This window comes from Spermophilus citellus (genome assembly GCF_964194105.1).
Source record: "Spermophilus citellus genome assembly, chromosome: 3".
Lineage (NCBI taxonomy): Eukaryota > Metazoa > Chordata > Mammalia > Rodentia > Sciuridae > Spermophilus > Spermophilus citellus.
In genome coordinates, this window is record NC_138184.1 from 78,705,454 (window position 1) to 78,728,810 (window position 23,357).

Genomic DNA, 23,357 nt, shown 5'->3' on the forward strand with positions numbered 1-23,357 from the left:
TCGCTTCCTCAGGAAAGCCCTCCCTGACCTCCTTAGAGTAGGCCAGGACCCCTGTACACCCTTCTGAAGGGCTTGTATGCTTCCTTCCAGCCACATCACCATTCATATCGTGTCTGGGTATGTTTATGTCATGTCTACTTCCCTGACCAGCATGAAAGCTCCAGGAAGTCAGGAAATGGTACACCAGGCGGCATACCCAGCTAAATGACCACATTCCTCAGTTTCCCTCTTAGGGAGAGGTATTAGGTTTTAACCTGTGGAATGGGGACAGAAGTCACCGGGTATATACTAGCTACTCAACAGATGCATGTTGAACGCAGGAAAGTTCAGCCAGTTCCATGCAATCGGAGCGAAGGAAATTTGTGCATCATCTAACGAGGACCAAGAACTAAAGACCACCGGGGACCATCTGTCTCTTGGAAATATTTTTATTGGTTCTGAGATCACAGGGCTAGGCGAGCTGGGACGGGCATAGAGCGAAGGAGGGCGGCGACAGGCTTTGCCCCGGGGCAGACATGCTGTGTGGGGTCTGCTGGCGGGCTCCCTGGCCCACCCAGCCAGCAGCGGCTGGGTACATGGCACTTGGCGCCTGGCGTGACCTCTGCCGGCTTGGCACTGTGGCCTCCTCGTCGTCGGCGGGCGCCCCCTTTTCCAGTTGCAGGAGTTGTGAGTCTTTCACAGTGCGGAGGGGTGGGGGTCCGGGGTGGGCACCTCCCCGGGGTGCAGGCAGGCCCCATCCGCCAGTACATCCTGGGCTCTCGGCGGGCGGCGGGGGCGGGGCGAGGCGAGCTCTGGCTCCTCTTCTCCCCTCCCCGCCTGTGGGAGCTTGGCAGTCCTGGAGGGGCCCTTGTGGCCTCAGCGGGACATCATCCGGACAAACTCTACAAAGGTACAGGAACAGAAAGGGAGACCGGGACAGTCAGGGCGCGGCCCAGGAGGCTGCCTCCACGCCCCTCTTCCCATCACACTGCCCTGACTCTGCGCTGATCCCCCACATCCACTCTGCCCCCTCCAAACGACGTCCTGCACAGCAACCAGTGTGAGCCTCTAATCTGCACACGTGACCCCTGATTAAACCTCTATGGCTCCACAGAGATGATGTCCAGTGTCCTGCCGCAGCCCCAGGGCCCTCCCTGAGCTGGCCTGGCTGCTGACATCTCCTGTCCCATGCTCCAACCCCACCTGCCCATCAGAACGCAGATGGCTCACGCTTGCTACTGTATGCTCTCTCCCCCTGCCCCTCCCTTTCTCCTGTCCCCCACCTCTCAGTTTCCTACAAGCTGTCCCCAAGCCTTTCTTTTCTTTCCTATACGTAATTTTTCAGAGTAGTTTTAGGTTTATAGCAAAATTGATTGGAAGGTACAGAAATTCCCCTTCTAACCTCTGTTCTACTTATACATAGCTTCCCCTACCATCAACATGTCCCACAGGAATAGGACATTTCAACAGATGAACCCACTTTGATACCTTCTTATCACCCAACATCCATAGCTGACATCCCCGGTTTGTTCTTGGTGTGGCACATTCTTTGGGTCTGGATACACATACAATGACAAGTATCTACTATTCTGGCATCTGGAGTAGTTTTACTGCCCAACTCCAGGCAACCGGTGATCTTTTTACTGTCTATGGAGACAGTTTGGCCTTTTCTAGTAGATCATATAGCCCAGAATCATATAGTACATATGTAGCCTTTTCAGATTGGCTTCTTTCACATAGTAATATGCATTTAAGGTCCATCTATGTCTTTCTGTGGCTTGATAGCTCATTCCTTTTTAGTGATGAAAAAAATATTCCATTTTCTGGATTACCACAGTTTATTTATCCATTCACCTATTGAGGGACACCTTGGTTGCTTCCAAGATTTGGCAATTATGAACAAACCTGCTACAAACACTGGTGTGCAGGTTTCCATGTAGACAGAGTGTCAATGCATTAGGATCAATATCATTCTTTTTCACCGGGTGGCTCCTACCCATCTTTCAGGTCTCCATTCATTTATAACCTCCTTCCCTAATCCCTCCCCCTGGCTTGGCATAGGGGTCCCCTCTGTGCCTGCTCTGCTTCCTTCAACATAGCATGCACCACACTGCTTTTCTGTTTTCTTGCTTCCAAAGGTAGTGAACAGGTCTCAGTCCACGGCAGGTGAACAACACACCTTGACAGAATGAATGGGCAATGCCAGGCTCTTGAGGATGGGCCGTCATCTGCAGTGGGTGCTATCTAGACACAGGGCAACCTGAGATTTTCAAAGCTGATGCGAGCAAACCTTCCATCCATCTGTGCGCACTCTCACCTCCCTTGAAAGCCAACTACTCCCCGGAGAAGACCTCCCAAGACTTTGTGTCCTGGACACATACTCTGACACACGCTTATCCTGTCTTTCTGCTCCGGATGCAAGGTCCTGAGTACAGGGTCATGTTACTTTTCTCTCCCACATGGCTTTGTGCTTGGAAAGGTATCTTGTGTGGGAGTACATAGTAGTTGGGCCTGGGTCTGTGCCCCAGCTCTGCCTCCTAATAGTTAGCCAATTCTTGAGCAAGTTATTTACTTCTCTGAGCCTCAGTTTCCTCGTGTGAGGAAATAATAGTGAGATGTATAGAGTCGTTGCAAGAATTAAATGAGATAATATATATAAAGCTACTTAGTATGACTGGCACATGATAAGTGTACAATAAGTGATAACTATTATTACTATTGATTCCTTTAAAAACTGTTCCCTGAACATTAGGTATGTGTCAGGTGCTCAGTTATGTAGGAAATGCAGAGATCAAAAAAACAGGGTTCCTTTTCTCTCAAGTTTCAGAGTCAAGTGGGGTGATGACTATAAGCAGCAGTTGGGGGACAGTATGAGGAATGGGGGTGAACCTGAAGTGCTATAAAAGCCCAGAAAAGAGAAAGTTCAGTCTGAAGGACCAGGAAAGAAGTACTGGAGGAAGTAGCCTCACTTCTGGGCCTTGAAGGGAGAATAAAATTTAGTCTGAGTGGAGAACAGAAAAAAAGGCATCCTAGCAAAAAGAACAAGAGGGCCTCGTAGGTTCATGGACCATGAGTATTTTGGAGGAGATGAGTGAAGGCAAGGTAGAAAGTGAACTACAGTCAGAAATCACAGGACTGAGGTCAGATTGAGGAATGTGGTGTTCAGAAAGTAACCACCATGCCAGGTGCGATGGCGCATGCCTGTCATCCCAGTGGCTTGGGAGGCTGAGGTAGGAGGATCACAAGTTCAAAGCCAGCCTCAGCAACAGCGAGGCCCTAAGCAACTCAGGGAGACCCTGTCTCTAAATAAAATACAAAATAGGGCTGGGGATGGGGCTCAGTGGTTGAGTGCCCCTGAGTTCAATCCCCAGCACCAAAAAGAAAGAAAGAAAGGAACCACCATGGATGGATGCATGAGATGGGCAGATGGATAGAGATGGATGGAGGCACCCAGACACAGGGACACAGAGATAGGTGGATGGATGAATAGATGGATATAGGTGGGTAAATGACTGAACAGACAGATGGAGAGATCAATGCAATATGAATAGAAGTCCAGGCAGATGCATAGAGATATATGAATGTAGGAGCAGAAGAACAGAAGTGGGAGAAATGAATGAGCATTTAGATACTTAATGAATGTAAGGTGAAGGTGAAGGTATAGAAGAATGAATAGATGCACAAATGGAGAGGTAAATGTGTGGGTAAATGGCTGTATGGATGATTATTTAGAGGTGACTTATGGATACCTAGGCATCCAGACAGATGAAGAGATGAATGTAGGAAATGATGGAGATAAATATGGAGAGATGAAGAGGTGAAGGGACAGGTAGATGGATGAATGATGGCTAGATGGAAGCGGGTAAGGATGGGAGTGGACTAGAGGGGCAACTGGACAGTGGGATGAGAGAATGGAAGGGCAGGATGATAGAAGGTTGGGCTGGGTGGCTGCTTGTATGGTGGATACACAGTTGGAGGACTCTGTGGCCGGCCACGGCTGGCTGGCTTCTCTCCTATGTTCAAGTGCCACCTACCTTCAAAGTCCACTCGTCCATCCCCATTGAGGTCCACATCTCGGATAATTTCCTCTATGTCTCGGTGCCCCACCTGATGACCCAGGAGCTTCCTCATGGCCTCTCGCAACTCACTGGTGCTTATCTCCCCGTCACCGTTGGTGTCAAACTAGAGAGGGCAGAAGGAGGGAGACGGGAGCAGCAGGTCCCACGGCCATGCTCCTTCTTCAGACCCAGTGTCCACCCTTCCCTGGAGTCACTCTTCTGTCCAAGTTCCGCACTGGTCTGGAACCCAGGTTCCAGCCTTCTTCTCTCTTTTTTCTTTCTTTGTTTTGTTTTGTGTTTTTTTCCAAGGTACTAGGGATTGAACCAAGGGCACTGTACCTCTGAGCTACACCCCCAGCCCTTTTTATTTTTTAAAATTTTGAGACAGGGTCCTGTTTGAGCCTGACCTCAAACTTGTAATCCTCCCGCCTCAGCCTCCTGAGTTGCTAGGATTACAAGCATGTGCCACTGCGCCTGGCTCCCAATCTTCTTTTCAAGCAGCCATCCTGGGATCCCGGCTCTAACGGCCTTGTCATTGCTTGTCACTCACCTCTCGAAAGGCATCTCTCAGTTCCTTTACTCCAATCATGTCGGCCGTCTCTGCCAGGAGTTTAGGCCCCATTAGCTCCACGAAGTCATCAAAATCCACATGGCCACCCACTGGAGCAAGAGGAAAGGGGCCAGGTCACCCTCAAGCCACACATTCCCCATCTCCAACTTGGAAGGAGAGCACTGCCAACCTCTCGTTGGTTCTGCCTGTGTCTGGCTTCAGGTGACAAGCAAAGGCCAAACAAGGACAGAGAGGTGACCACAGACGGGTGGTTTGTCAAGGAATGGCTCGGGGGAGTGGCCAGAGGTCGAACAAGGGAGCAAATCAGGAAGTAGATAGAGGTAGATATGGAAGAGAGAACGAGGTATTGGCTCAGAGTCAGGCAGAGCATTTCAAAAATGGAAAGAGTGGGACACTCATAGAAAGGTGGAGAGAAGCAAAAGTTATGTGTGCCCAAGCCTTGCCCTTGTTGTGCCAATGCAGACTCAACTTCCAAGTGGATAGGTAGAAGGACCAGAGGACTGGTACCCACTGCCTGCTAACAACAGCTCTCAAACAGGGACCCACAGGAGTAGGGGATAAATACCCAGCTGGAAAGGTAGGGAGGGATGGGGGGTGGGGACACTCTTAGGTAGCCATTCTATATCAACCCCAACAGGCTGAGCCCAGCCCCTCCGTGGTAGCTGGCATGAGAGTCAGCCCTGGGTGGGTTCCTTCCCTACCCTATCTCACTTCCTCATTGCCCTACCAATCCTTTCCTTCACTTACCAAATATACCCCTTGCACTCAGATCACTATCTCAGAAAAACCCAGACTCAGACAGAGAAAAACAACCATAGCATTCCTCTGATCATTTTTTGCTGTAAGCCAGGTATTGGACTGTTTTACATATATTCCCTAATTTACTTCTTCAGCTCCACTCCCCTGTTACACTCTTATTTTATAAATGAGGAAACTGAGGCTCAGAGAGGGTAAGCGCTTTGTACCAGGTCACACAGCTGGAAAAAAAATGGATGTAGTATTTGAACCCAGGGTTGTCTGATGAGAAGGGATGGAGGTGCCGTGAGGAGGGACTCACGGTTCATGTTGATCTGCTGGGATAGCTCAATGAGCTCCATCTCGGTGGGCATGTAGCCCATGGTGCGCATACAGTTGCCCAGGTCCCGACAGTTGATGTAGCCATCCTTGTCCTTGTCAAATTCTCGGAAGGCCTCTCGTAGCTCTGGGGAAAGGAACAAAGGCAGGGGGGTAGGACCCACAGGGCCTTGAGGAATAAAGTCAGCCTCTTGGAACAGGGCCCACCAGAAAGATGGGCCCTGGGGTCCCTCAGAACTCTGGGCTTCTCTCAGGCTCCGTCCTCCAATGGCTGGGTCCCCAGCAGATGCCCTGCTCTGTACCAGGCCCTGTTCCCAGGAGGCCAGGAGGCCCTGACTCTCTTCCCACCATCTCCCTCCCATACCTTCCTGGAGGCTGAGCAGCCCTTTCCCCCGAGGTCCAAGTTTTACCTTCGATCTCCTCTGGTCGCAGTGATCTGTCCTGAAACAAAAGAACAAGTCCTGTTAGCAGCAGCAGGGGACCTGGGAGTTATAAGATGCCCATCCAGAGGGGGCCCTCCAAGGGGCAGCTGGCTCTGGGTGGAAAGGGATAGGAATGGCACAGAGGTTTGCCTGGACCACGTCCTTGGAGCCCCACAATGAGCCACAGACACAGAAGCTCCTGGGCCTCTCAGAGAAGCCCAAGGATCCACCGAACCCTGAGCCTGGGCACAGAACCGCTGTGGTCCTTATTCCAGATACAAGAGTAGGTCAGGAACAGAGCTGGCGCTGAGGCAAATACCTGTAAATAAAGCAGGGCCAGGGGAGGTCACCAGAGAGAGGAGAGCAACACCCAGTGACACCAGGGAAGGGGGCAGAAGCCCTCAAAGCAATCAGAAGCAGGGCTGCAAGGCAAGAGAAAGCGGGGACCATACAGGGAGCCCCGGAGGGCGGAGGAGGAGCCAGGGGAAGGGGAGGCAGAATTGGGACTAGGCCCTGCTTCCTGGGCACTTCCCCCATTTGCCCCCATCCTTACACTTGCCCTGTTACAGGACACAGTATAGGACCCTGCCGGCCACCAGTGCCTCTGATGGCTGCCAGGGTCCAAAGCACACATCTCCAGCCTCCAGCAGGGCCCAGGTCTCCTGAGGGAGTCAAGGAAACCACGGGTCCAGGCGTCAGAACAGATGGCAGAGAAGTCTCCAAAGAGCAGGCCCCAGAGGAAGCATGGGGCAGGCTCTGGATGGTGATCTCTGCCCAGGATGGAGACAGACTGGCACATATTGGATACAGGGGCCCAGGTGGGCCTGGTTAGGAGACTCCCCCCCCCCCCCCCAGCATTCTAGCTCTCTGCCTTTGGGCAGGGAGAACATGAGGCAGGCTGACCTGAGGAGGCTCATGGCAGGGTGGGCACCGTGTCACGAACCCAGGCACGCAGGCAGGCCACCGTGAGCAGGGGGCATCTCGGCTGCGCACATAGGCCATCCCAGCCAGCAGAGCCAGGGTGGGTGGAGACTGTGGCTGCCACCCACTCCATACTGGCTCCAGGGTGAGGGACACGGCAGTAGGAAGCCTGAGGCTCCTGGTGAAGGGGTGCTGGTGATGAGAGTGTGTAGGAGCTGGGAACCGGCAGCCTGGGGGCAACCAGAGTCTCCAGGCACAAGGAGTCGCCTGAAGGGATGTCGATCCTGGGTGACGGTCCTGTGGACTCACCTATAAGGCTTGTCAGAGTGCAAGGTGCGAGGGTATGTCGATTTTGTCCCCAGAAAGACCCACAGATCTTATTGGGTTTACAAATTGTTTTTTTCATTTATACAAATGAAAGTGAGTACAGACATTCTTTGGTCTCAGTGGGGCATTGATTCCAGGAACCCCCGTAGATACCTTGATCCAAGGATGCTCAAGTCCCTTATAGAAAAAGACATAGCATTGGGGCTGGGGTTGTGGCTCAGCAGTACAGCGCTTGCCTAGCATGCGTTAGGCACTGAGTTCAATCCTCGGCACCACATTAAAAAAATAAAGATATTGGGGCTGGGAATGTGGCTCCGCGGTAGAGCGCTCACCAAGCACGTAGGAGGCCCTGGGCTCACTCCTCAGCACCACATAAAAATAAATAAAAAATAGGGCTGGGGATGTGGCTCAAGCGGTAGCGTGCTGGCCTGGCATGCGTGTGGCCCGGGTTCGATCCTCAGCACCACATACAAACAAAGATGTTGTGTCCGCCGAAAACTAAAAAATAAATATTAAAATCCACCCCCCCTTTAAAATAAATAAATAAATAAAGGTATTGTGTCCAATTACAACTAAAAAAATTTTTAAATATATAAAAAAGATAATGTGTCCACCTATAACCAAAAAATAAATATTTTTTTTTAAAGATGTAGTATTTGGGGACTGGGGTTGTGGCTCAGGGGTACTGTGCTTGACTAGCATATCCAAGGCCCTGGGTTCGATCCTCAGCACCACATAAAGATAAATGGAGGTATTGTGTCCATCTATAACTAAAAAATAAATATTAAAAAAGATGTAGTATTTGCACATAGCCTATGCACATCTTCCTACATCTTTTTTTTCTTAATATGTATTATTTAGTTTTAGGTGGGCACAATATCTTTATTTTATTTTTTTTCCAGTGCCTCACACATGCTAGGCAAGCGTGCTACCACTTGAGCCACATCCCCAGCCCCCTTCCCACATCTTTTAAATCATCTCTAGATGACTTATAATACCTAATCCAATGTAAGTGCTATGTAAATAGTTACACTGTCCATATTCAGTACAGATGCAACTGGGGGGGAGTACCAGGGATTGAACCCAAGGGCGCTTAACCACTGAGTCACATCCCCAGCCCTATTTTTATATTTTATTTAGAGACAGGGTCTTGCTGAGTTATTTAGGGCCTCACTAAGTTGCTGAGGCTGGCTTTGAACTTGTGATCCTCCTGCCTCAGCCTCCCAAGATGCTGGGATTATAGGTGTGCATCACCACACCCAGACAGATACAATTTTTAAAAAATATGTTCTTAGTTGTAGATGGACATAATACCTTTATTTTATTTTTACATAGTGCTGAGGATTGAACCCAGTACCTTCCACATGCAAGGCAAGTACTCTACCACTGAGCTACAACCCCAGCCCCATATACAATTTTTGAAAAATATCTTTGATCTGCATTTAGCTGAATCAACTCTTCCACTGAGATGGAACCCATAGAAACAGAGGGCCGACTTAAGTGTGCATACACACCTGCAAAAGTGTACTCACTGGGACCAGTTATTGAGCTATAAAAGGAATCCTTCCCACCCATCATGTTTCAAACAACTAGCCACTTCTCTAGGGCCCCACTCTGCAGGACTCAGGGTGGTTGGTTGCTGCTGGCCCTCACTGCAGCCCCTTCTATGCCTCTTGTATGCCTAGAACTCAAGGAGCAGCAAACCCAGTACCCCTTCAAAGTGTGCCTGCAGCAAAGCCCTGGTGACTGGTCCAGGGCTCACACACTCTCCCTCATGCTGAGCAGTGAGGGCATGTGTGCTGTGTTCTGGAGTGGAGTTGTGGATGCCCACCCATATCGGGGGGAACTACATGCACCAATGCAGGGGGCCAGGTAGAAGGAAGCACGTGCCTGCTCATTTCTGTCTAGTTTATATAGTTAGGGGAGAAGAGCTTGGGCCCTAAAGTCAGACTGAGCTGAGTACAGAGCCCAGATCTGCTATTTCCTAACTGTGGGACCTTGAGCAGGTCACTTCCACTCTCTGAGCCACAGTCTCCCCATCTGTGTTATAGGTTAATACCAGTCCTTACCTCCCAGGGCCTTTATGAACATTGTATGAGACAAGACAAGGACAGTATTCAGCATGTAGTATTCAATAAATGCAACTTACAAGTGCTTGTATCTGAAACATCTTCTTTTCCTTACTCCTGTGACTATTCATAGGATGCTGTCAAGTAGAGTAGCCACTAGTTGCATGCAGCTATTTCAATTTTATTTACAATGAAATAAGATAGATAATTCAGTTCCTTCATTGCACCAGCCACATTTCAACTGGTCAAGAGCCACATGCTACTAGCGGCTACTATATTGAGCAGCACACATTTTAGACTATTCCCATCACCATAGAAAATTCTACTGGATGAAGCTGTATATACAGAACTGTTAAAAGCACAGTCTAAAAGGAGGCTCTTAGATCACATTACCTGATTGCCATACTACCACCTATGAGCTGTTACCTTAGCATGTTACCTCTCTGACTCAGCCTTCTCATCTGTGAAATGGGGGTGATAAAAGCACCTACCTCTTGGAGTTGCTGAGGCTTAAAGGAAGGAATCCATCAACACACTTAACACAGGTCCTGGTACATCCGAAGTGCTCCAAAGAACTGTATCTGCTATCATTACTTCTTTTTTTTTTTCCATTTTTTTGGTACCAGGGTTTGAACCCAGAGGCACTTAACTATGAGCCACATCCCTAGCCCCTTTTTGTATTTTATTAGGATCTTGCTGAGTCGCTTAGGGCCTCATTAAATTGCTGAGGCTGGCTTTGAACTCATGATCTTCCTACCTCAGCCTCCTAAGCCACTGGGATTCCAGGCATGCGCCTCCATGCCCAGCTTACCATTACTTCATGCTGGTAGAAATGGACAAGTCACTTTGTAGCCACAAGTAGGAAACTGGAAGTGAGACTGACAAGCTGGGGGACTATCCACTGGAGGCCAGGGGCAGCTAGCTGGGTACAGAATCCCTCTTCCTCCCAGCACCTCTTTATGCCCTGGGAAGCCAAGTTCATGGAGCTCCACTGGGCCAACTTACGTACAGGCTGCCTGTTCTCGGCGAAACCCTTGCGCAGAAAAATACAAGCAGGGCCCAGCAGGTTGTGCATGACGGCGCAGTTTTGGGCCAGCATCAGGAGCGGTCCGGGGAGCTCATCACTGGCTGCCAGCCCCTCCTCGCTTGTCTGCACCACCATGTAGCTGGTCTTCTCCTCCTGGCGCATCTTCAGCCAGCACCAAGTAAATACAAAAGAGAGGCAGGGTATCACTTCCTTGCCCTCTTAGCTCTTCCGGCCCCAGCTTGGCTCCTGGTCCTAGAGGGACATCTCCTCCTGAGAAGATCCTCCAGAGTCAAGTGGTAGGGTTCAGAGGGCCTCAGGGGGCAGGTCTCAAATCGGTTCAATAGATGGAGACGCCAATCCTTGACTGACACAGTTGTCCAGGGACAGCTGGGTGTGATGCTCGCTGTGTGGCCCATGCACACGCACACGTGCACACGCACGCACACACACACACATACACTGATCTATACACAGAATCACATGCTCATGCTCATATCCACACAGAGCTCAGGCTGAGAAGCAATCAGAGGACGGTTTCTGTCCTAACCAATGGGAAGTGTTCTCTCTGAGCGTAATGGAACAATGTCCTTTCTCCAAATGCTTCCAATGGCCAAGCTCAATACTCAAGCTATGGTCATGCTCGCAGCTTACTGACGGGCTCTGATCCTATCCTAGCCGGATCCCCGCTGGAAGGCTGGGGGTACCATCAGAGTCGGCAACATGGACAACCGTCTCCTTTAGTCTGCTGGACTAGAGGCTGAAAACAGAGGTGTCATTGCTGCCATTAATGAAGCAGGCGTGGATCAAGAGGTGGGGATGGGAGGGGTGCAAAATGGATACTACGCGCCCCCTATAAATGGGCAGTCCCACCTAACTCCAGCCACTGTTGCCAGATCTCTTGATTTAAAGCACCAGGTGAGCCAAACAACAAACAGACACCTCTGTGCTTGGATTCCACTCGGTTTACAACCTCAAGATTAGACAGACTTCCCCCCACTCTCCTTTCCCTCCCTCCCGCCTTCCCTGGCTTCCTGCCCGGTCCAGCCTGCTGGACCTCTAGAGGCTAAGGCAGGGGCCTTGTCTGCTGACCAAATATAGCTGGGCTCCCAGGCCCTGGCCAAGCCATTCTCCCCCCTGCAGGTTCCCATGCAGCTATAAAAAGCCAGCACTGCCCACAGACCTTCCCTTAGGACAACAGCAGCATCTAGACACAACATTCGGTTCCACCCCGGCCTCCCCAGCCTGCCAGCCCCTCTCCAGAATTCAGGTCACAGCACTCTGCCCTCAGCCTGGTGCTGGGCGGTCTCCTCTCAGTGTGGGGATTTAGAGCAGAAACTTCCCCAGGAGAGGCAGAGTCGCTGAACCCCTGAAGGCTGTCCTTGTGTGAGAAGCCCAGGGCTGTGCCCCTATCCTCCCATCCCATTGCACTTCTGAGCAGCTGCCTCCATGGCCTAGGAGATCCCAAGACCCAGGGGCAGCCTGTACCACCAGGCTGAGAAGCAGAACCACCCGTCCCTTGTCCTCTCATGCTTCTCCCCAAAGTCCCCCACTGTGGGGCTACTGAGACACCCTTCCAATGTCCTAAGCCAATTCCAGGCTTATAGAGAGAAGGAGCAGTATTCTGGTCCCTTAAAGGGAAAGGAGACACTCAGAATCAAGGTGAAGGAACCCAGTCCAAGGCTCAAGTTCGGCGAGTCCAAGAAGGGTCAGTTTTAGGAAATCTCAGAAATCGGGGAAAGTCAGACAGACTAAGGGCCTATCCTGGCTTGATGCCCCTCAGAGGCAAGAGTCAGAATCTCTGCTGCATGCAGGAGCCAGACTGGAGCTGGCAGAGACCAACACAGACCTTCCCAACCGGGAGTGGGAACCAAAGGAAGCCTGGGAGTGGACAGTGACATAACACCAAGAAACCACCTCACAAGATGTTTGCAGAAAATCAGACCTTTTTTTGTTTCTGGCTGAATCTCGTGTACTTGACTCAGAATGAGCACAACTGAGGAAGGAGGAGGCAGCAGGTGGCACAGAACTCTGAGAGGCAGTTTGGTATGCTGGCTTTGGACATGGTCTTGGGGACAAGTTTGGGCTCTGCTGCTTGTTTGCTGTGTGACCTTGGGCAGGTCGCTTTCCCTCTCTGTACTCCAGTTTCTTTCCCAGGGATAATCATGTCTCCTCACAGGATTCTTGTGAGAAATAATGAGCGATTGCATAGAAAGTGCTTTGCATAGTGCCTAGAACATGGTAAGACCAAATAAATGGAGTTGCCATAGTAATGACAATCAGGATGATGGTGGTGGTGGTGATATAACTTAAGAGATTCTGTGTGCCAGAAGGCATTTACTTCTGGCTCCAGAGGAAGTGGGGGAACATCTGCCAATCAGGAAAGAAATGAGAAGGATGGAGAGGAATTCGCTCCCACAAAGAATGAAGCAGTGGTGTCTGGGGAATTTCCACTGCATCTCTTAATGCTAACACTGCCTGGCACCAAGTTACCCTGGAGGCTGCAGCCCTTTCTCCAGCCAGTGATGGCACCTGACAGCCTGGTCCTGCCCAGCTCAGAGCTCTAGGCGTGCCGCCTCTCCTCTTTACCAGCTCTCCAGCTACTGCTCAAGCCAAGCCACAAGCTGACAAGGTCTCCTTGGCACTAAATGGACATGTCCTGGGTGTGGCCTGGCATCAGGAGGGGCCACCGTGCCTCATAACCTTTACAGCTTTCTAACAACACAAGTGTGCAGGACAGAATTCCCTCTGCCTGCAGGAGTTCCAGAATTTAAACAATGCATGCTTGGTGAGAAGGCATGGCTACACTGAGTGGGAATTTGGACTAGATGACTTCTAAGGTCAGATCCAGGAATCTAGGTAGAACATTTCTGACAGCAGGAGAAACAGAAAGGCAGCCTCTCCCAGAGGGGGAAAAAAAAATAAATAAAACCCAACCTTGACTTCACACATCCAGGGTCTAAATCCCAGCCCTGATTGAGACCTTTGAGACCTTAAGAAAGCTCTTGTCTCTCTGTCCAGCAGCTTTCTCTGCAAACTAGCCAAGAAAACTACTTTGTGGAAAAGAGCAAGAGAGATAGCAGATGTTAGATATGTTGTAAATAAGAAAAAGCAATCATTACTACTTTCTGAGGAACATGACATTGAATAAAGCCCGTTTTAATGATCTTTTGACTTATTCCATTGGCTCAGAATCTCCTGGCCTGGAGGTGTGACTCAAGAGCAGAGCATGAGCTTAGCATGAAGAGGCCCAGGGTTCTGTCCCAGCACCAATAATAACATCAAACTCTTCATTTTTCCTTTTTCTCCTCCATCCCTCTTCTCTAAAATACAGAGTGGGAAAAATATGATTACAATGACAATAATACTAATATTGATTACTATAAGCCTAACACTATTTAGTTTTCACAATTGCCTTAAGAGAGAGACATTAGAGCTGAGGTTATAGCTCAGTGGTCACTTGCTTAGCATGCATAAGGTCCTGGGGTTTGATCCCCAGCACTGCAAGAGAGACAGGGACCCCAAGAGAGGCATAAATTGATGGACACGGGAACTGAGGTACAGAGAGGTTAATTTGCTAAGGTCACAAGATGTGGGAGAACTGTGTGACTCTTAAACACTCTACTGTGTAAGGGCAGATGGGTGAGGGGGACAGAAAGACAGTTCTTGTTCCCAGCTTCACCCCCTCAAACTCTGGACAGAACCCATTGCGAGGATGTTCGCCTATGGTCCTCTAGACGAATTCAGATCAGTTTCTGCTTCTCTGATTCTGCACCGATGCCACCTCTGGTGTGGCAGATTCCTCTAAGACGATGACAGATTATAGGGGGCAGTCAGAAACACACAGACGCAACCATCCATCCTCAGAAGGATCCAAGGAACGGCAAAGATTAAATGGAATTTGATGTGAGCAGCTTAGCTGAATGAAGAAGTTGACAGGCAGAAAAGCCCAAAATGTCCTAAATGGAGAAGCCATCACAGGGACGGAGGATGGAGGATGGGGCTGGTATAAAGGTGCCATTAGCTGACCTGAGACCCTAGGTGTGTCTCTAAACCCCTCTAAGTGGCCATCGAGTTCCTTTGGAAAATGGAAGAATTGGAGGAAGATATCCCTATGTCTCCTTTTTCCTTTAAATAATGTCTGAGTTTGGCCTGACTACGGAGGGCTAGAAATACAGAGAGAGCCCACCTGAAGCAAAATCCGGTAGATACAAGCCCAGATCTGCATGAAAGATGCCTTAAGAGTGATTATTTCCTTCCCCAATGGAATTCTTTTTTTTTAATTTTTTTTAATATTTATTTTTTAATTATTGGCGGACACAACATCTTTGTATGTGGTGTTGAGGATCGAACCCGGGCCGCACGCATGCCAGGCGAGCGCGCTACCACTTGAGCCACATCCCCAGCCCCCCAATGGAATTCTTGCAAAAGAATATATCCTAGTGTATAAGCATTAGATCCAATCCAGAAAGTGATTGATGGACACACCTGCTAAACATATCTCTTGGGCATCCTGTTTCTTAAGGGAACCAGTCCTGGGCCAGAAGCTAGTCTGGTCATTCTTGAGATTCCGTGATGGGACTTGGGAATTATTGAAGGTAGAAGGAAGGAGATGATAGTCTGCTTGGTGCTTTTCAGCAGCAATGGGCTCTACTTCAAAACTCACAATTCTGAAGACTTAGAGACCACCAGAGAGGCGCACAGACCCCGGAAGGTTATGAATGAGCCCCTGAGCATGCTGCTGCGAAGGATCTTCTGATCCTGCCTGATTCAAAGGTGTCTGTGCACTGATATCCTAAGAATCCACACTTTTCATTTTACGGTCCAAAAGCGCCTAGAGCTACATGATTTAAAGCTAACTCCTGTGCAAATTCCCAAACACAGACTCCCCCCCACTCTCCACCAACCCCCCAGCATGCAGCTCTAGGACCCAACTTCAGCTTGGGGTCTGAGACATAAGCATCTGTGATAGGAGGGTATCTGGAGCTAAGAACAGGGAAGCAACCCTAGACAGAAACCCCTGGGAAAAAAATAGCAAGTTCAGATGCCCACCCGCTCCATGCCCAACCTCCGGGGCAGGTGGCAAGACACCCCATCCCCAACCCCAGGGCTTGGGAGCTCCGGAAACATACCTTTCTGGAGAGATGTCTCAGTGGCGACTTGACACAGTTGCCCATCCTAAGCTGAGGCAGCCCCTCTTGGGATCCTCGGGTCCATGAAGGAGGCTCCTTGGGGACTAGGAGACCTTGGTCTGGGTCACTGCCAACCCCAGCCTCCCTCTGCCTGTGCCGCTCTTCCTCCAAGACCAAGCTGAGCCCTCTTTCTGGCGCGCGTGCTCTCTTACCCGTCTGCCTGCTCCTGCTCTCTTGATTTTTTTTTTTTTTTGGTGGATTGTGTGTGTGTGTTTGTGTGTGTCTGTGTTTAACTTTCTGGCCACTTTCTTAAGGAGATGAAGGCAGAAGGGGAGAGTGCAGGGCACAGAGAAAATTGCCCGGAGAGATGATGGCAGAGGGCAGCCGAGCTGGGCAGCCTGCCGTATCATCTACATCAGATTAGAGCTGAGTCCTCTCTCTCTGCTTCTCTCCCCTTCCCTCACCCCCCCCCCCTCTTTTCTCTGCTGCAGGGAGATTGCTTTAGGGAGGGGACCCAGGGTGGCAGCTGCAGCTGGGAATTAGGCCAGCAGATCCAGAAGGAGAAGCTGGCTAGTTTGGACCCCCAACGCCAGGGTGCCTCAGAGCTCACAGCCCTGCACGCACAGACACTCACCACACACACGCCACACATATGCACACATACACAAGCCCCCAGGGAGATGTATGCCTTTTCCGAAGAGCAGTGAGCTGGACAAGCACGCATCCTCATCGCCCCTGGCAGTTCCAGATGGATGAAGAGCAGGCAGCTCCAGTCGGGGGGCCCTGGGAGATCTTGTGACGTCTCCATTACGCTCCATTTTTCACACTTGCCTCATCAGTGAAATGGGATGAGGCTCCAGGGCTGGCAGCACAGCTGAGCCGACAGCTGAGATCAGTTCCTCCTGCCCCCGATGCTGTGTGCAAGCTCTCCAATCCAAGGGAAGCCAAGAGGTGGCCCCCAGCGGGGAGCACGGTGGAGGCAGCACTGGCACAGAGGGCACTGGCAAGGTCCCCAGACCTTCTCCTCATCCTCTGCCTACTCCTGAGTGAAGATCTTTCATGGTTTTCCTTGGGGAGCAGAGCACAGAAGCCGCCCTTTACAAATGGTCTCCAAGGTCCCGCAGCTGGAACTTTATAGGTTCTTCTTCGCTCCTACAGGTTCTGGCTTTGATGTGAATTCATCTCAAGTCTCAGATGTCCCATTTGAGACCTTCAGCCTGAGCCAGAAGGAAGAGAGGAAGCATCCCTGCTTCCCCGCATCTGACTTTCTCCAGCAGGGGGCACCAGAGATAGATTGGGAGACAGGACTCCTCCCAGGTCCGGGGGCGGGGGGTGGGGGGTGGGGGGTGGGGGGGATGCAAGCGGGTCTCTCACACAGAGCTCAGAAGAGTTTCAGGTCCAGCTTGGGTGACCAGTCGGAAATCCTGTTAGGGAAGATGGCTGGGGCCACCGCCCAGAGGGTGACACTGACTCACTCCTAGAGGCCTGGGAAGGAGGCCCGTTGCTGGCCTCTGATGGTCAAGGTGCTGTGCTGCTGGTCAGGGAATGGTTTAATCAGGGCGGATATTCAGCAGACTTGTTTAGGCCAAACCTCTGGAGGAGATGATGGAGGAGGAGGGACCGCCCCATAAGGTCTAAGGGAGGAGGCTGAGGTGGGGTCGGGTGTGGATGCCTAAAGGGCAGGAAAGAGGGTGAAGATGCCAGGCAGCAGAGGCAGGAAGAGTGAGCAGCCAACATAAATGCCATCTTCAAAGCTGCTTCCTGTGGAAACAGCATGAAGGAAGCACTCCGTGGGCCTGGTCAGACGGGTCAGGCTCAATAGACTCCAATGAAGGGGCAGGATGGGGCAGATGGGGTTGAGTCCTGGCATTCCCAGAGTCCTTCCATTCCTGAGCTCCAGTTTCCTCCACTTGAAAATGGGGCTTCCCCTGCCTTGCCGATAAAGCACCCACATTAACAAGTGCCGCACATAGTAGGGGCTCAATAAGTAATTATTCAAACAGAAGGAAGAAGTATCATGTGCTTGGTGTTTATGTGCCAGGCACTGGGCTTGGCTCTGAGAATGTTGTGAGGACCTCTGGGAGCTTATATTCTATTCTAGCTGGTGGGCAAGAGGTAGTAAGGTGCTCTGAGCAGTCATTTACTTACATTTCAGATAAATGCTCTGAAGGGAGAAAGACAAGAACTCTGTGAACTGGGTCCAATGGCGCATGCCTATAATCCCAGTAGCTCAGGAGACTGAAGCAGGAGGATCACAGGTTCAAAGCCATCCTCAGCAACTTAGGGAGACCCTAAGCAACTTAGCAAGACCCAGTCTCAAAATTAAAAAATGAAAAGGGCTGGGGATGGGACTCAGTGGTTAAGCACCTTTGGGTTCAATCCCTGGTACCAAAAAAAACAAAAAACAAAACAAAACAAAAACCCCCAAAACTCTGTGAATGTAAAACAGACAGGGAATCCAACTTAGTCTGGGGGAATCAGGAAAAACTTATAGACAAAATTGTAAAAAAAGGACCATCTGCAAACTTGGAGACAAGGCTCACCAGTGGAGCTTGGGTTAGGCTCCAGGTACAATCCCAATTCATACCAACTAAACCAGAGAAAGCATATAAAGGCAGCACAGGACAAGGCAGGATTCTCAGTCCTGGCTCCAGGCTAGAATTGCCAGGGAGCTTCCCCAGAAATTCTGGTTTACGTAGGTTTAGGTGGGCTCGGGACATTGGAGTTGTTTTAGTCTGTTCTTCAGGGAATTCAAACCTGTAGCCTTTGTTGAGAACCACTGGGGTAAAGCTTCAGAGCTTGAAATGCAGAATGATACTGACCTGGGTTCAAATCTTGTCCTGCTACTTAGTAACCATGTGACCTTGAGGAAATGTTGGTCTCTCTGAACTTCCATTTCTTTTATTTTTAAAATGGGGATTCTAATAACACCTCCCTTAAGGCTCTTATAAGGAGTTAATGAGGTAATATGTGCAAAAGGCTTGGCACAGTGCCAGGCACCTAGAAAGTGCCTCCTTCCCCTCCCTGCATGGCCTTGGTTTTAAAGGACCATCCATCCAACATCCACTGGTGACTCCTGCCCCCTGCAGGCCAGCTCAGGGCACAACACCCACTTGTCGACCTTGGGACAGGCCTGCGTCCTTGGAAACAGTAGATAGAAGATAGCAAAACCAGGCCCTTATGGAAAAGTCAGGCTCTTGAAGGAAGCTTACCCTGCTGTGTGGGTCGGGGCGAGAGTGACACTAGTTTGAGGTCTGGGGGCAGCAAGGGATACAGGGGTTCAGATCTGAGGCTTCGGAGCTTCCTTAAACCTGAGCTGAGCAGTGGGCAGATAGATGGTTTGATCTTCTAAAGGAAATCAAAAAGGGCTGAGGGGTGAGGGCTCCCTCTGGGGAGTGAAGCACTTTGTGTGCCCCCCACAATCCTCATTCACAGAGCTGCAGTCCCTGGGCCTTCCAGAAGCCACGCTTCGAGTTCTGGAATGGAATAATAGGATCAGAGGGATGAGAAGGATAAACCCGTTGCTGATTATTCCTGATTAGGGGGGAGGCTGGCCTCCCGTCCTGATCAGTTCTATCACTAGCATTTGAACTTGGACGCCAGCCCAGTGGTAGAATGCCTGGGGAAAGCTGGGTCGTAACCTGAGAGGTGCTCTGTGGATTCTTCCGACAACCAGGGAACACGGATAAGTGACTTTCCACCCTGCCAGCATGGTACAGCACAGGCAGGTGTGTTTGGAGACAGGCAGTCCTGCCATTTATTTACTGTGTCACTTTGGACAAGTCACTCCCCTCTCTTGAGCCCTTTCCTCATCTCTAAAGAGGGGGATGACAATACCAACCTTCTCAGGTTGCTGTGAAGATAATGCCAACACACTTTGACAATGGTTTGGTGGGATCTAGACTGAGGCCTCAAGTACTCTTGTTTCTCGCAGCAACATCTGGAAGCAAATGCAGATACCGTGGAGGACTCTCACCCATCTGATGGAGGGGGTTGGGTGTGGATGGATGCTAGCATCAGTGATGGATGCTAAACACAAACTGGCCTTCTTCTTTCCCCCTCCTCAGGCCCCAGAGGAAAGGCAACAGAGGACACTCAATCTGGGCAGCAATGAGGAATACTCACAACCCTCATTCTAGGACTATAGGCCTGTTGTGGTTGAATCCATTAGAACACAAATCACCATGACCTCTCTCACCATCTAAACCAGAGAAACTAAGAAACCTCTGAAGTCTAGAGGCTTATGACACCATTCATTCATTCATTGATTCACTAACAAAATACTGTGATCCAGTTAATGTGTAAGGCAATATGGAAACTCAGTCAGCCTTCCCAAATCAGCTATGGGCTTGATTCACATCTGCTTCCCCTACAAGGGTTTTTCTTCTCAGGCTTAAGAGTAAGAACAGAAGGTCTGTACATGAAATAATCTTCCAAGACCCAAAGCCCTAGGTCATGCTTATTCTGAGCTAATTTCTGACACCCACATCTTCTCTTTAGGCAGCTAGGTAGCATGTCCTTAGCAGGCAACAGAGAGGAAATCTGGGAAGGACACTCTGCTCCTCTCTTAATAGGCTTTCCTCACCCAGCTCAGAGGCAGCTTTCAAAACACCTTACACAGACCCTTATTCAATTAGTCTATTAAAAAGAGCAATAACAGGGCTGGGATTGTGGCTCAGCGGTAGAGTGCTCGCCTAGTGTGTATGAGGACCTGGGTTCGATCCTCAGCACAATAAACATATTGTGTCTAACTACAACTAAAAAAATAAATATTTAAAAAAAAGAAAAGAAAAAAAGAGCAATAACATTAATAGAGGCTGCCCTTGATCCAGCCCCGGCTAGGAGCCAGGCATTTGCTGCCCTTAATCCTGTGTAAGCTTCACAATAACTCACAAGGGAGTTTTTGTCAATCTCATTTCTGGATGAAGAAACCTTGGAGAGAGAAAATGACATGCTGAGGTCACAGAGCTGGGACTGGAGCCTTCAGCTCTACTATCTTCCAAACCACACTTTGACACCTTAGCCCCAAATCTACACTGTCTCCCTGCAGACAGTAAGAATGCTCCATGAGGTCTTTGGAAGAATCTTAATTCCTATTTCTCCAAATGTAGGAGTCTACCTCCATTGTCACGTTGAACCTGGCTCTCCGAAAGAAAATGCCCTTGGTAGTTAATTAACAATAATAATAATAACTAACACAGAGAGTTTATGCACTGGACCACACTCCATACAAAGCTCATATCTCATTTAACCTCCCAAACGTCTCCTTGAGGCACTATGAGTATTCTCTATTTTTCAGGCAAGCAAAGAGCCTTAGTAAGATTACAAGTTACAGAATGAAAGAACAAACCAACAAAACAAAAAAAAATAGAACTTGAGAGACATGAAAAATAAACTTCTCCAAATATATTTTTCCCTAAGTAGATCCTATCTGAAAGCTTGTATTCAGAACCTTCCCCCCATTTACCTTCTCTGGGCCCCTACCCTGTCTTAAAGGACAGAAATCTCAATACAGCCAGAGACGGGAAAGAAAGACTAATTCCTCTCTGTCATAGGAGGCTGCAGGCTCTGACACCAAAGTCCCAGCCTGGGTGTGCTGTGCTGTTACTGTTGTTATTCAAACAGATGCCTTTGAGGTGCCAGCAGGAAGCCCAAACTGAATGTGCTGGGCTTTAAAAGAAAAAGCCCACAGCTCTAAGAGGCCAGAGCTTCCAAAGGAAGGTAGTAAATATTTGATGGGACCTTCCTGCTCCTCCTGACTCAGATGACCCTGGTGACATTTCAGAACATAGGACTGGAGAATGTTCTTCATTTAATGACTGGGGAATTAGAAGGAGGAACTAAAGCATGTAGCTGCAGTGCTCTGAGCTCAGAATGGGCTCATGCCGGCAAAATTCTGCAAAGCTGGGAAGCAAGGGTTCTTTTTCCAGGAGCTGAGTCAGATCACCAGCAAACTGAATAACCAGGAAGTGTATGATTCCAGTCGTTCCAAACTGCTAGATCATAAGCCCCCAAATAGCCAGAATCCTGGCTCTCTCTTTCACTGTTGTCTCCCTAATGAGCCGTAAACACCTGGGTAAAGTAGGTGCTCAAAAGATATTTGATAAATGAATGAATTTTTATTGAACAACACACAGCTTTTGTGTTGCAAGCCGGTCCCAATCCACAGACCACTCCTGACTTAACACCCCACACCTCCTAAAACAAAAGCCACTGCAGTGAACTTCTCCTTCAGTCTGTCACTGCTCTAACTCTTCATGGCTCTGCATCCAGATCTGTACTCCAGAGAACTGTTCCCAGCTCACTTGACTAATGAGGGCTCCCTGCAGGAACAAAGCCACACGCTGCTGCCCCATCACACCACCAGAGCAGGCCCGCGCAACCTGAATCCATGTGCAGCTGCCTTCATGTCAGACCTCAGACCGGCGTCAGCCACTGCGGAGTAGTATTTTGAAAAGAAATGTGCAGATCTGAAGCAAAACACACACACGGCCTCCTTAGAATGTTGATCCAGCATGACAAGCCAGGAGCTTGAGGCGGCTTCTTTGCTCTAGATCCTAGCACACACCCCAGTGTCCCCAACAAACTAAGCAAACGCTTTGATCAGACCTCTGCATTACACCTCTTGGCTGCCGCAGAACTGTCTCAACGCCCTGCCAGTGAGTTCGACTTGATTACAGACTCAGAACTAGAGGAAATTCTGGCTTTGTTCAGGAGTTCAGAGGTTCCTGTCTCCCCAGCCACACAATCACAAACTGTAGGCCTGAATTGTGGCCACAAAGCTTTTTAAAGGGCAGATGTCTAGCTCCCTAGGGCCCTTGAGGAAACCAAAGAGCCACTGGTGACCTCTTAGTGGCTTTTCTGACCTTAAGATGCACCCCAACTCATGCTAGAGTTCTCTGAGTGTTATTCCATACCCTACAAATCCACAGCTGCCCAACTGTCGTCCTAGTGGCATCCTGGAGTGACAACCTCCTTAAAACACCTCAGAGTTCCAGTTTGAGCCATAGCTCTAGACCCCCGCCCCCATGTCTACCCAGACACCTCTTCTCTTTCCTCATATTTTTGATTTTCCTAACTTTTCCCAGGCCTTTGAAGTCGCCATAGGCAATGGCTAGAGTCCCTCATCTCCAAACAAGTCTGTGTGACCCAAGCCTCCCTCCCCCCTTGCTCCAAATCCCTTGCTCTCTTGGGTTGCTCCCTGGCTATACTGGCCTGAGGCCGGAGCAGTGGGTTTGGCGCCACCTGCTCGGAGCGCTCCTCTGTGACCCCACAGATCTCCAGGAGGGTTGTGGAGGTCTCTCCCTTCCAGGACTAGCGGTTCGGGCAGGTGTGAGGAAGGCTAAGTGGCGGTGCCTCGCCCACAAGAGGCCCGGAGCGTGGACAGCGCACAGGGTGCTGAATCAGGCACGGGGGTGGAAGAGTGCCGGCCCGCAAGGGCGCCGGGCCGCGGGATGACAGCGGGAGCCGAGGCGTGACCTGGGGACCACGAGCAGCGGGAGTAGGGTCGTGGACGCGCCGCAGCAGCAGGGTCCCGAGCGCCTTTCCCCGGAGTGCGAGCGGGAGGCGCGGCCCTTACCTGGCCGAAGGCGGAGCTGAGCATGGGGTGCAGCCGGTGGAGGAACGGGTCCGCCTCAGTCGCTGCGGCTGGAGCGGAGTCCCCGCGACCCGGGGCTCGCAGTGAGCCCCGGAGGCCGAGCGCCGGGGACAGCCCCCGTTCCTCCCCATCCCGCCCGCGGGCTGGCGGCAGCGGCGACGGCGGCGAAGGTCGGGACGCCGC

At 50.3% G+C, this 23,357-nt stretch overlaps 1 protein-coding gene across 3 annotated transcripts in view; it reads right to left on the reverse strand.

The window, feature by feature from the left end:
• Positions 1-681: 681 nt before the first annotated feature.
• The window catches only part of CABP1 (calcium binding protein 1), a 23,174-nt gene continuing 498 nt past the window's right edge, over positions 682-23,357 (reverse strand). The window contains exons 1-7 of one of the 3 annotated variants that reach the window (XM_081284077.1): positions 23,157-23,357; positions 10,431-10,610; positions 6,093-6,123; positions 5,666-5,809; positions 4,588-4,697; positions 4,014-4,161; positions 682-881 (exon numbers count right to left, since the gene is read on the reverse strand). The exon at positions 23,157-23,357 is cut by the window's right edge and continues 498 nt beyond it. In XM_081284077.1, coding sequence (XP_081140203.1) covers positions 856-881; positions 4,014-4,161; positions 4,588-4,697; positions 5,666-5,809; positions 6,093-6,123; positions 10,431-10,610; positions 23,157-23,357 — 840 coding nt within the window. In that variant the 3' untranslated portion in view covers positions 682-855. Of the gene's footprint in view, positions 882-4,013; positions 4,162-4,587; positions 4,698-5,665; positions 5,810-6,092; positions 6,124-10,430; positions 10,611-15,577; positions 16,819-23,156 lie in introns of those variants that run through there. The other 2 variants (XM_081284076.1, XM_081284075.1) reach the window with 2 other exon arrangements.